At 44.5% G+C, this 14,413-nt stretch overlaps 1 protein-coding gene across 1 annotated transcript in view; it reads right to left on the bottom strand.

Annotated features, from left to right (window-relative positions):
* Positions 1-14,413, bottom strand: part of LOC115198804 (protein O-mannosyl-transferase TMTC1) — a 123,220-nt gene that overhangs the window by 103,804 nt on the left and 5,003 nt on the right. Inside the window, exons 2-3 of the mRNA XM_029761094.1 lie at positions 11,347-11,420; positions 10,922-11,098 (exon numbers count right to left, since the gene is read on the bottom strand). Of these exons, the coding sequence (XP_029616954.1) occupies positions 10,922-11,098; positions 11,347-11,420 (251 nt within the window). The remainder of the gene's footprint in view (positions 1-10,921; positions 11,099-11,346; positions 11,421-14,413) is intronic.

The following is a 14,413-nucleotide window of genomic DNA, read 5'->3' as shown; positions in this document are numbered from 1 at the left end:
ACCAAGAGATAACAGTCGGTATCTGGATAATATGTGTGAAATTCTTGATAATGTATGTGATATCAACAGAGAAGTATACTTTCTTGGTAATTTAAATATTGACTGGTTTTCATCAAGCTGCCTACTCAAAAAAAAGCTTCAAACTATAACCAGTGCTTGCAACCTTGTTCAAGTTATCAGTCAACCTACCAAGGTAGTTACAAACAGCACAGGAATGAAATCATCAACATGTATTGATCACATCCTTATTAACGCTGCAGAAATGTGATTTAAAGCAGTATCCAAATCCATAGGATGTAGTGATCACAATATAGTAGCCATATCAAGGAAAACCAAAACCAGGTCATACAAGAAGTTCTGTATTGATTCTTATGTTGATGATGTAAAGAGTATTTGCTGGTCTGTAATAAGGAGTAAACTGACACATTTATGAAATTGCTTATTCCAGTTACTAATAAGCACGCACCCATTAAGAAAATGACTAAAAACTGTTAAATCCCCTTGGGATGAGGAATTGAAAAATGGTATGGTTGAGAGGGATGAAGCAAAAGGTATGGCAAATAAGTCTGGCAGCCCAATCAATTGGCAAACGTACTGCACATTAAGAAATCAGGTGGCTAAATAAAATATACTACGAAAGCAAAATAAATGATATAAATAATGATAGTAAAAAGCTTTGGAGCACCTTAAATAAAAATTTGGGGAAAAGGGCAGACTCGGCTCCATCATTCATTGAATCAGATGGCTCATTCATCACAAAACCCACCGATGTCACCAACTACTTTAATGACGTTTTCATTGGCAAGATAAGCAAACTTAGGCATGACATGCCAGCAACACAACGCTGACACTACTTATCCAAGTATATCTGACCAAATTATGAAAGACAAGCATTGTACTTTTCAATTCCGTAAAGTGAGCGTGGAAGAGGTGAAATAATTATTGTTGTCTATCAACAATGACAAGCCACCGGGGTCTGACAATCTGGATGGAAAATTACTGAGGACAGTAGCAGACGATATTGACACATATTTTCCATCACTTCAATTTAAGCCTACTAGAAAGTGTGTGCCCTCAGGCCTGGAGGGAAGCAAAAGTAATTCCGCTACCCAAGAATAGTAACGCCCTCTTTACTGGCTCAAATAGCCGACCAATCAGCATGTTACCGACCCTTAGTAATCTTCTGAAAATAATTGTGTTTGACCAGATACAATGCTATTTTACAGTAAACAGATTGACAACAGACTTTCATCACGCTGATAGGGAAGGGCATTCAACAAGCACAGCACTTACACAAATGAATGATGATGATTGGCTGAGAGAAACCGATGATAAAAAGATTGTGGGGGCTGTTTTGTTAAACTTCATTGTGGCTTTTGACATTATCGACCATAGTCTGCTGCTGGTAAAAAGTATGTGTTATGGCTCTACTCCCCTGCTATATTGTGGATATCGCAGACCAACTGGCAAGTGTCATCCCTGACATTTTGAACCTCTCCCTGACCGAGTCTGTAATACCTACATGTTTCAAACACACCACCATAGTCACTGTGCCCAAGAAAGCGAAGGTAACCAGCCTAAATGATTACCGCCCTGTAGCAGTCACGGCGGTCGCCATGAAGTGCTTTGAAAGGCTGGTCATCGCTCACATCAACACCATCATGCCGGAAACCCTAGACTCACTCCAATTCACATAAAGCTCCAACAGATCCACAGATGACAATCTCAATCACACTCCACACTGCCCTTTCACACCTGGACAAAAGGAAAACATATGTGAGAATGCTGTTCATTGACTACAGTTCAGCGTTCAACACCATAGTGCCCACAAAGCTCATCACTAAGTTAAGGACCCTGGGACTAAACACCTCCTTCTGCAACTGGATCCTGGACTTCATGACGGGCCACCCCCAAGTGGTAAGGGTAGGTAACAACACATTTGCCACACTGACCCTAAAGATTGGGGCCCCTCAGGGGTGTGTGCTTAGTCCCCTCCTGTACTCCCTGTTCACCCAAGACTGTGTGGCCAAGCACGACTCCAACACCATTATGTTTTCAGAAGATGCAACAGTGGTAGGCCTGATCACCGACAACGATGAGACAGCCTATAGGGAGGGAGTCAGAGACCTGGAAATGTGGTGCCAGGACAAAGGAGCTGATTGTGGACAATAGGAAAAGTAGGGCCGAACAGGGCCCCATTAACATCAACGGGGCTGAAGTGGAGCTGGACGAGAGTTTCAAGTTCCTTGGTGTCTACATCACCAACAAACTATCATGGTCCAAACACACCAAGACAGTTGTAAAGAGGGCACGACAACACCTTTTCCACCTCAGGAGACTGAAAAGATTTGGCATGGGTCCCCAGATTCTCAAAAAGTTATACAACTGCACCATCGAGAGCATCCTGACCAGTTGCATCACCGCCTGGTATGACAACTGCTCGGCCTCTGACAGTAAGGCGCTACAGAGGGTAGTGCGTATGGCCCAGTACATCACTGGGGCCAAGCTTCCTGACATCCCGGACCTATATACTAGGCGGTGTCAGAGGAAGGCCCAAAAAATTATCAAAAAGACTCCAGTCACCCAAGTCATAGACTGTTCTCTCTGCTACCGCACGGGAAGCGGTATCGGAGCGCCAAGTCTAGGACCAAAGGGCTCCTTAACAGCTTCTACTCCCAAGCTATAAGACTGCTGAACATTTAATCAAATGGCCATCCAGACTATTTATATTGACACCCCCCCCCCCACCCTCCTTTGTTTTTACACTGCTGCTGTTTATTATCTATGCACAGTCACGTCACAAATTACCTCGACTATCCTGTACCCCCACACATTGACTCGGTACCCGTACCCCCTGTATATAGCCTCACTATTGTTATGTAATTTTCTTGTATTACTTTTTGATTTGATTTTTTAAAAATGACTAATTTATTTATTAATTATTTACTTAACTCTATTTCTTGAAGTGCATTGTTGGGTAAGGGCTTGTAAGTAAGCATTTCACTATGAGGTGTTGTATTAGGCGCATGTGACAAATAATATTTGATTTGATTCGTCGCACCTAGAATACTGTTCAGTAGTGTGGTCAGGTGCCACAAAGAGGGACTTAAGAAAATTGCAGTTGGCTCAGAACAGGGCAGCACCAGAGGTCTCTTCACAATCCCCAAGTCCAGAACAGACTATAGGAGGCGCACAGTACGACAGAGCCATGACTGATGCAAGCAGTAGAATCAGATTTAATACACAAAAATACACATTATGGGACAACGGGGACTGTGAAGAGACACACAAGGTACAGACACACGCATACATTGTAACATTGTTGTATGGTGGTATTATACATTTTGTATTGTACATTTTGTATTGTAGATACAGTGCCTTCAGGAAGTAGTCAGACCGCTGGACTTTTCCACATTTTGTTACGTTACAGCCTTATTCTAAAATGGATTAAAAAAAATATATATATATCCTCAGCAATCTACACACAACACCCATAACGACAAAGCAAAAACAGGTTTTTAGAAATGTTTGCAAGTTTATTACAAATTTAAAATAGAAATAACTCATTTACATAAGTATACAGACCCTTTGCTGTGAGACTCGAAATTGGGCTCAGGCGCATCCTGTTTCCAATGATCATCCTTGAGAAGTTTCTACAACTTGATTGGAGTCCACCTGTGGTTAATTCAATTGATTCGACATGATTTGGAAAGGCACACACCTGTCTATATAAGGTTCCACAGCTGTAAGTGCATGTTAGAGCAAAAACCAAGCCACGAGGTAGAAGGAATTGTCCGTAGAGCTCCGAGACAGTATTATGTTGAGGCACAGATCTGGGGAAGGGTACCAAAAAAATTCAGCAGCATTGAAGGTCCCCAAGAACACAGTGGCCTCCATCATTCTTAAATGGAAGAAGTTTGGAACCACCAAGACTCTTCCTAGAGCTGGCCGCCCGGCCAAACTGAGCAATAGGGGGAGAAGGGCCTTTGTCAGGGAGGTGACCTAGAACCCGATGGTCACTCCGACAGAGCTCTAGAGCTCCTCTGTGGAGACAGCAGAACCTTCCAGAAGGACAACCATCTCTGCAGCACTCCACCAATCAGGTCTTCATGGTAGAGTGGCCAGACGGAAGCCACTCATCAGTAAAAGACACATGGCAGCCCATTTTGAGTTTGTCAAAAAGCACCTAAAGACTCTCAGACCATGAGAAACAAGGTTTTCTGGTCTGATGAAACCAAGATTGAACTATTTGGCTTCAATGCCAAACGTCACGTCTGGAGGAAACCTGGCACCATCCCTACGGTAAAGCATGGTGGTGGCAGCATCATGGTGTGGGGATGTTTTTCAGTGGCAGGGACTGGGAGACTAGTCAGGATCGAGGCAAAGATGAACGGAGCAACGTACAGAGAGATCCTTGATGAAAACCTGCTCCAGAGAGCTCAGGACCTCAGACTGGGATGACGGTTCACCTTCCAACAGGACAACCTCCCTAAGCACACAGCCAAGACAACACAGGAGTGGCTTTGAGAAAAGTTTCTGAATGTCCTTGAGTGGCCCAGCCAGAGTCCGGACTTGAACCCGATCAAACATCTCTGGAAACACCTGAAAATAGCTGTGCAGAAACACTCCTCATCCAACCTGACAAAACTTGAGTGGATCTGCAGAGAAGAATGGGAGAAACCCCAAATACAGGTGTGCCAAGCTTGTATCGTTACACCCAAGAAGTCTTGAGGCTGTAATCGCTGCCAAAGGTGCTTCAACAAAGTATTGAGTAAAAGGTCTGAATACTTATGTAAATGTATTTGTTCATTTATTTTATTAGCAAAAATTTCTACAAAAATGTTTTTGCTTTGTCATTATGGGGTATTGTGTGTAGATTGATGAGTGAAAAAAACAATTTGATCAATTTTAGAATAAGGCTGTAACGTAACAAAATGTGAAAAAAGTCAAGGGGTCTGAATACTTTCAGAATGCACTGTATGTAGTGGTGTAATAATGTTATATGATGTAATGTCTTTAGTTTTATATGTAATGTAAGTGTTTTAATGTGTTTGGACCCCAGGAAGAGTAGCTGCTGCCAAGGCAGCAGCTAATGGGGATCCCTAACAAATACAAATCCCCATATTTGACTACAGGAAAACACTGAGCAGATTTCCCAATTAGACATGCCCTGATGGCCTACAGAGTCAAGAAAGCTACCCAGCAGGGCACGCACACACACTAACACTATCTCCAGTGCTCCATTTCATAGGGACAGACTGTCTTCAGAGGCTTCTTCCCGTTCTAGAAGTTTCAAAGGGTTCTGTCTGAGTAAATAGAATCTTCAAAGTATTTCATCTCAAAAGAACTCACAGAAACATCAAAATACGTATCTCCAACACACATTTACACAAGGACACACACACACACTTCAGGGACTTATTTTATACTATGTCTCATCATAATCATCATTTGCATCATCATCATCAACTTTTTAAACCAATTTTTTTTTTTTTTTTAAACACACAAAAACACACCAACAAAATCCCTTGGGATAATTGTGCCACATGCACTGACTATAAAGACTCCTCTGAGGAGAGAGGAAATGTGTCACAATAGAAATCGTGTGAGTTTCTCTGTCAATTAGAGGTCTCTTTAGAAGTACAAGCAAGGCAGGGGGAGCAGAACACCCACAGAAAGCCACAGAGATCATTCCTAATAAGAAACACAACAGACAGTTGTGAACCTCCCCTGAAGAATGAGGGACAAAGCCCCAAATTGAACACACTCTATCATAAATACAGCAAATACACACAGGTACACACACACACTAACTTGCATTAAGTTGTGTAGGTATGCAGGTTTATGGAGAGATGTACTCAAGAGTTGAACTCTCTGGTCAGCCATATGCTTTCACTCATATCGTACCCCCCCCCCCCCCCCGGACTCCAGCTCTCTCTGTCTGAATATTTTTAAAGCAGAGGGCCCCTCATATCTCCAAGCCGGCCTGTAAACATGCGGAGATGACATTATCGGGCAGAGCTAACACAGACCTAATGGAGCTGGAGGAGGGCTAATTCACAGGGCAGAGACACGTCCCATAAACACTGTCTACCGCTGGGTTTCAAATGGCACCGTATTAACCATCTAGTACACTCTCTGTATAAGGTAGACTCTGCTTATAGTGAATGTGGATATAGTGATGAAATTCTCCTGCACGGATGTGAACACTGTATGAGTTCTCTGTATTTCCATGTGCAGGGCACTTTTAGCAAGGCGTACACAGTACATCAGGATGCTTGGAATAAGAGTAAAACACTGCGCTCTCAACCCAGACGGGAAGGGTTAAAACATCTGTACTCCCATCTGATAGGCTGCTCTCCAGTTGTGTGGGCCGGCGATAAACGGGTGCCAAACAATTTAGGCAGGAGAAAAAAAGCTCACCCCAAACAAAAATCACCAGACATCTTTTTGATGAGGCATTTACAAAACAATCTCCCAATAAGTGTTCAGGCCCCTGGCCTGTGTGTGTGTGTGTGGGGGGGGGGGGGCCCGGCTCATGTGTTGAATATTTGAATGACAATGCAGGGCAATCATCCATCTAAAAACAGGCCCTCACACCCCACAGGGCCAGATACACCTACGCTCTCCATCTTTCTCTCTCTCTTATTCCCTCTGTCGCGATCTCACTCACTCTTTTCCATCACTCTCTGTCCCTCCTCTCTGTTGCATGCTCCCTTTCTTTCTTTCTCTCATCCCTCATTGTCTTTCTCTCCCTCCATTGTCACGTTGGCTTGTTTAAAATCACAGTTCCGGACCGCGTATCACCAGAGTATGTGAACGGAACTGGAGCGAAGCGAAGAGTGCCCAATTTGACTGGAGCGCGGAGTGAGATTACAAAAAGGCTGGAGGGTCGGCCTTCTCTCCTGCTTCAATTTCGCTCCAGTAGCGCTCACTTCATGAGCTCAGAGCATGCCTGGCCCAGCATGCATTTGTAGTCTACTTGTGTGCTGCTATAGCTCCTTGCTTTAACTACTGTCACGGAGTTCACTAAATATTTCCATAAAGAAACTGATAAAACACACAGGTGCTAAATCAAGGTGACTTACAAAGATGAGGACCAAGAGAGGGAGTGTGGTGATGTAATGTCCACAACTAAAGAATCATTGTGGAATCTGAAAAGAAGAGCGGAGAGAGTGCTCTCTGCTACTGGCCTGACCATCACATGAGCCTAAAGCCACAAACTGGTTAAACTCGTGTTTCTAAAAATCAATTCAAAAAGGCACTGAGCCTAATAAAAAAAATTTCATTTCAATTTTTGGATTTAATACAAGAAAATTTTGTTTAAATGCGGAGCCCTTTATGTCCCTACCAGCCTATTGTGTCGCACTTGCAAATGTTTCACAATGTATTTCTTTGTATAAGCTATAGCCTTGAAATAATATAGCCTGAGTCATTACTTTTTGTTCCTTCTTAGTCTCCCTGTCTGGCTCCTGACCCATTTAGAGTGTTATATGCGTTTTAATATGACATGTAGCCTATTTGAAATGATGACATTCACCTTTTCATGTTTATCAAAATAGCCTACTTTTCATCCAATCATATGGTTTGGTTTCAATACTTCAAAACCAAATGGTAGGTCCAAGTAGTCACAAAAATAGATTTTAAAGTTTTGGTTAAATTGTGATTTTAAAGAATGGAGCGAATGTGGCGTCAGTTTTTTTCCCCTGTAAGCGTAGACCGGTTTTTAGCGGCACGGTTGGAAAGGACTTGGAGCACTGAGCAAGCAACACTCGGTGAGCGATGAGCGGGATTTCCCACCGCTAAACACCGTTCACATACCCTGCTTATCACAGACAGGTCTCCAAACAGGCAAGAGAGCTGTGGCCCAAGGGCTCTCATTACACAGTGCACACACACAGTGCACACACACAGTGCACACACACAGTGCACACACACAGTGCACACACACAGTGCACACACACACACAGGCTCACATACTATCTCCATCTTTCTCTCCCTCCTTAATTCCTTCCCTCTTGCTCTCTCTCTCTCTCTCTCTCTCTCTCTCTCTCTCTCTCTCTCTCTCTCTCTCTCTCTCTCCCTCTCCCTATTTTCCCTCCCTCAGTTCCATCAGTTAGTCCAGCCTGTAGATACATGAACAGCTGTTGGTGTTTAATTAAGGTCCAAATTAAATCAGCATCTATTAAATCTTCCCAGCGTATCAAAGAGCCAGGCACAGGACAGGCGTGGGGAGAGATCTAACGCACCCCCAACATATCACTAACCTATCTCCAACGCATATCTAATGCATGTTGACAGCTACTGCAGTCCAGAACAAAGGGCGACCGGAGGGAAGAGGGGGAGAGGGGGGAAAAGAGAAAACGAGTGATGGAGTGGGTGGAAATAGAGAGGGAGAAGAGAGTGAAAATGGACAAGAGATAGAGAAAGATAAAGCGAAGGAGAGAGGAAAAGCGGGGGTTTGGCTAGAAATGCTATTGGATCTTCCTCGCTGAATTCTTGAGATGATCCGCATTTCCTGTTCCCTGGCACCAGTATCAAAGACAGCACAGTGAGACGAGAGGCCGGAAAAAGAGTGTGTTTTCGCTGAATACTCTCTCCCTCTCCTCATCCTCTCTCTATGCCTTCTGAAACACATCCGTACACACAGTCTCCCTCTCTCCCTGTAACAGGCCCGTGGAGCTCACAGCAGACACATCACTTTTCTGCTCAATCCCTTTCTGCTGGGTTCATTCACAGATCACAGCTCCACTCACTCACACTCACACACACAGTCCGAGGTCTCCCAAACCGCAGGCCCCATGGCAGATACTGTAGGCTTTCAGAGAAGAAATATGCTGTGCGTGCGGTCAAATGAGAGATTCCATCTACTGCACTTACACACGCGCCATCCCTCAGAGAGAGTTCCTGTCACCACTGGTTGGGACAGAGCTCAGGGGAGAGACAGCGGACACTGATAGGGCTCTGGGCTCGTCTTTGGGGCTTTAACATACTGCAAAGGATTACACAAAAACCAAACGCGGGCGCGCGCGCGCACACACACACACACACACACACACACACAGCCATTATTCTTTCACATCTGTCTCTCACCCTCTCTCCCCCCACACCAATTCATCCCTCCCTCCTTCCATCTCCACTCATCTCTCCATCGTGTTGTGTTGTGATGTCATAGCCACACCATAGAGATGGTGGTGAGGTTGGTGTGTGGTGAGTAGCAGATGCTAGTAGTGATGATGTTGGTCTGGGGGGGGATGAGAGAGAGTCCAAGCCCAGCATCAGTGCTTGGTTTGGGGTAGGACTCAAGACTGCAGTGCCTAGTGGTGGTGGTTAGAGGTATGGAACTCCACACATGAAAGAGGGGATGGAGAGGGGACTGAGGCCCAGGAGCGGTTTTGGTGGCTGAGGACAGGGAGCAGAGATCAGGGTTGTGGCCCAGGCACGGTGCCTGATTGTGGCAATAACTCTGGGCGTTCCCTGGTGAGTGGAGGTAATTGAAGTTGTGTGTGCAGTTTGTGTGTGTTTTCTGGCTGGAGACACAGAGGCATGTTACTGTGCCATGTAAACACACAGCCAGGCCGGGCAGCAAGCCAACACAGCCGTTCGTGTGTGTGTGTTCGTGTGTGTTTGTGTGTGTGTGTGTGTGTGTGTGTGTGTGTGTGTGGGGAATAGAACAATAAAACAAGTAAAACACAATTTCCTGCAAAAGCAACAACAGTGTACTGTAACTTAGCAACAGAACAGTGTCTTAAAGCTATAGGAGTCAACATTGAAGTCACCACTAACTATTTAGCAGGCAGCTTAAGTCCAGAGCATCAGAGAGAAAAAAACAAAGCCACGAGTAAGTAGCAGCAGTAGTGCTATGCACCATTCATCAGCCCACAGTAGGGGTTAGTGGTGCACTCATTCACTATCATACCAGTACAGCTGTTGTAATACTACAACAATACTGAAGGCTATTACAGAGGTTTAGCAGTGAGTCTCTATGAGAGGCCTGTAGTCCAGGGCTGTCTGTCAGCAGTAGCACTCTCACACACACAGTTTGAGCGCTCCACTGTTATATTAAAAGGTTATATCAGATTAGCATGTCCATCCAGAGGAAGACATAAACAAGAGACACAGGACATGGCTTAGAGAGAGACGATGCCAAGAGTAGATTTCTGGCAGGACGGGGTGTGATGAGCAAACACAAAGAAAAACATCCAACTACTAAGCGACACATTTACACACAGAGACACACATGGATAGTGGCGTACACACACACTCAGAAACACACTCACACAAGGGTCGTGTGGCTGACTTGAGTGTTCAAGTCCCGCAGCCACACGACTCAATGACAGATGCCTGGGGCAGTTACCCTAACATAACCCCCTAATACACACACAAACGTCCCCCCTCACTGTTTGATTTGATTTGGATCTCTTTTAGTCCCCATTTGGACTAATCTTCCAAGAGTCCTGTTAAATCCTTTACTGTGTTAGAGGCCAGCCCACTGAACACAAGCTAATTCCAGCACATTCCAACACTTAATGGGATGGAGGCCCCCAAAACATCTGGACCTGGCAGGGTGGACTACACACACACACACACACACACACACACACACACACACACACACAGCTGTCTATGTAACAGTGGTTTTCACCCGTCTCTCCCTTTGTCTGATCCTGTGTTACAATCCTTTGTAATATAAACCCCAGAGAGGCAGAAACCAGGACATTCCCATACCAACATTTGGCCATACTGTTGCTGTACACACACGTTATTCTGTTTCTCTAGATGGTTGATCCACCAAATTAACTGGCTGGCATATAACCAGCTAACACACACACACACACACACACACAAGCTGACAATGGTGACAAAGGTCTTCTTAGGCAATCAAGCCATCTTAACACACATACACACAGAGTGGACTTACAAGAGGAGGGGCTTGCGGCAGAGCACCAGGGCGTCGTAGAACACACACACCCCGAAGACGGTGATGCCCGTCTCCTTGACCAGCATGGCACAGGTGCCCAGCAGCAGACTGGCACCCAGCGCCCACACAGACACAGTGGAGGGCAGACAGTCTGCAGAATCACACTCACCCACACTCCTGGAGAGAGGAGAGAGAGAGAGAGAGAGAGAGAGAGAGAGAGAGAGAGAGAGAGAGAGAGAGAGAGAGAGAGAGAGGAGAGAGAGAGAGAGAGAGAGAGAGAGGAGAGAGAGAGAGAGAGAGAGAGAGAGAGAGAGAGAAAGGGGGGAGAGAGTGCTATTAAGTCAAGAGAAAATGCCGCCCAGTGTAAAAGAAACTCCACACAATCCGCCCTCCATAGTAGTGACAGAGAGAGAGGGTTGTCTCACCTAATATAGGAGAGAAAGGCCAGGAGGAACAGCATGCAGGCCAAGACATCTGCCCTGCCCACGATGCCAGACACCTGCAACATACAGAGTTTGCATTAGTCCTGTGGCTCAGGTGACCCGGACAAACTGTAGACTAGCGACAGTGTAGAGTGGGTGTCCATAGGGAAGTCTATTATGTTGCTAGGTTACACTGAGACACAACTCTGTTACATAACACTGTGTGTTGGTACAGTCTGTCAGAAAAAGTTCGGAGACAGTTCAGGGCAGGTTGGAGATGAAAGTACAGCATTACTAATTTCTGTATATTTACCACAAAGCGCCCTGATGTTTGAGCCTCTTCTCCAAGAGAGAGACCTAGTTAGGTGGCATTACATACGGTGTGATGTGTTAGCTGGTGATATGTTAGGTTGTGTTACAGTTCTGTTTGGGTCTGGGGTCTGCAGTTTTTGAGTCTCCGCTGCAGTGAAGTAGTTACAGACTGGATGAGCACACTGACATGTCCAACTGGGACTGAGATAAAGAACACAGAGACACAGATTGAGAGAGAGAGAGAGAGAGAGAGAGAGAGAGAGAGAGAGAGAGAGAGAGAAAAAGTCAGACAGAGATGAACTGGGTCAGATAGGAGTTGTGAGATCATAAATCTAAAAACCTCCAGGATAGGAAGACAGGGGGATGGAGAGAGGGAGGGGGTAAGGAGGAGAGAGGAGTGGGATAGCTAGGAGGAGAGAGGGAGGGGGTAAGGAGGAGAGAGGAGTGGGATAGCTATAGATGAGGAGGACGGGAAGAAGTAGATTGATTGCCACCCTCCAGAGAGTCTGTAAATATAACAGTCGGGTCCAGAACCATTTAATCTAACTGGCAAGACAGCCAATCTCTGTCACCGTGTGTGTGTGTGTGTGTGTGTGTGTGTGTGTGTGTGTGTGTGTGTGTGTGTGTAAAGGTACATGGACCTCGGTTTGGTCTGTACTGTGAATCCGAATGAATATATACAAACTATATTTTAAAATACTAGGCCTACACTGCATTGTAGACATCTTTCGTAAATCTGAGCTAAAAAATAAATAAAATTCAAGCTATTCAGTAAAAGAAAACTAGAGCCTATGTTGTAATCACTACCACAGGCCGAAACTAGTTTTGTGCAATGGCTTGGTCATTAAACCAGGAGTCTCCATCATCCTTTAAATCTCCAGTTTGGGAACATTTGTGCTTCCCAGTAGATTAGAACAGCGATAGAGAGAGAGTGTTGCCACTGCTCAACGAGTGTACCCTATGCAGCTGCCAACACATCAAACACGTTGACACATTTACGCTGACGTCACCCCAGTATTCCTGCCTCCTGAGCAAGACGGAAATGGCAAAAAATATATAATTAAAAACACAACTTAATCTCCCCTCTGCATTCAAGCAGCCCTTCGCAGCTAATTCTGACCGGGCCAACGAAGTTACAAGAGCGATAGGTAGCCTATGTTAATAGCCGTGGATATGAGCCCATTATTGGTGGTGGAGAAGAATGGGGGGGGTTTCAGCACTTTGTGAAAGTGCTCGAGCCACGCTTCGAACTTCGCCCCCATTTCAGAAAACAGGTAGTATCCGCTCTATATAAGCAAGCTAAAGCCGACGTTGTGAATGAATTGGCCAATGACCCTGTGTTGCGCTTACGACAGATGGATGGATGGACCTCCAAGGGCCACAGAGAGCTACTTAACAGTAGGTAGGTTTCCAGTGGCCCAGATTTATTCGACAAAAGCAATAACGTTGCGACATGTGTAATGGAAACTGCAGATATAGGAGACATTTTCAAAATATCGACAACATTTTTATCCATTTGACAAGGGTGGATTTTTATTTTGTCTATTTTTATAAAATATAAAATATGATTGGAGAATAGTTTTGAAGGTACGCGTAAGGTCATCATGTAACTATAAGCTCCACTATACATTTAATTCTAAATTTCTGCTGCTTGCTAAATACATTTTTTCCAACTATAAAAAATATATATATCAAGGATTGTCCTGACTTTCAAGAATACCAGAATTGCTTTTCTGGTTGGCTGGCAAGTTTCACCATCCACTTATTTCAGAAGTCCAGTTGTGCACGTTTCACCATGGCGATATGTTGGCACATGATCATTATTAGAACATGGCTAATATTAGTAAAATATTGCATTCTATACATGCTGGCTTTCGCCGGCTATACCTGAGACATGAAACAGATGGGAGGGCATACAGTCTGTCACAAATGTATTAATGCGCAATTTGCCTAAATGGGTAATGGAAACACTTCAACCACAAACATTTTATTCGACATTGTAGGTTTTTGCAACAACAACAAAAAGGTCTGTTTGTTTCTGTGGCGTCATTGTGTCCAGCTGTTTTTTTTATCGACAATATAGTTAAACGGAAACGTACCCTAGCAGGCAATTGCCGCATCTATTTTCTATGCTAACGTTGTAAATTTCGAAGAAAAAAACTAAAATCACTGGACAAGTTAATGGAAACATAGCTCGTGACATCCCATTGCATTACCCGGGAACGGGAAATGAGACGTAGCCTGCCGCGCTACAAACACGCCTCCTTTATGAGAGTCAAACAAGAGCGCATGTTTTCCTCTACCTAAGAAAAACTTATAGCATAATATGTCTGAGCCATGTTTGCATATTGATTTCACTCGCATATTGCACTTATTTGAGTGTTGTTGTGGAGTAATCGTTTGTTTTTATTTTAAGAAAATACAAAGTGTTGGTATTATTCCTGATGGTGCACTCATTAGTCATTTGTTGACTCATGATCATATATGGAATCAGGAATACCAACACTTTGTATTTCCTAAATAAACAAAAATTAACTACAGTAACTGTTGGCATGTCATTTTCCTGCTGTAGAAGCTCATCAGTAAAGCAGGGGGAGGAGCCCAGTATCTTATACATTTAATTCATGAGGAAGAAGAGAAGAGTCTTCCACCCTTCCCTGTCCTCACTCTCCTCCCTCTCTCCCTTTCAACTTCCTCTTCTCTCTCCCACCACCCTCATCCATTGCCCTTCATCCTTCACTTCCCCCCCTCTGTTCTA

Source organism: Salmo trutta, chromosome 8, assembly GCF_901001165.1.
Source record: "Salmo trutta chromosome 8, fSalTru1.1, whole genome shotgun sequence".
NCBI classification, from domain to species: Eukaryota; Metazoa; Chordata; class Actinopteri; order Salmoniformes; family Salmonidae; genus Salmo; species Salmo trutta.
The sequence above is the reverse complement of the archived record's forward strand: the minus strand, read 5'-3'. Positions and strand labels throughout refer to the sequence as shown.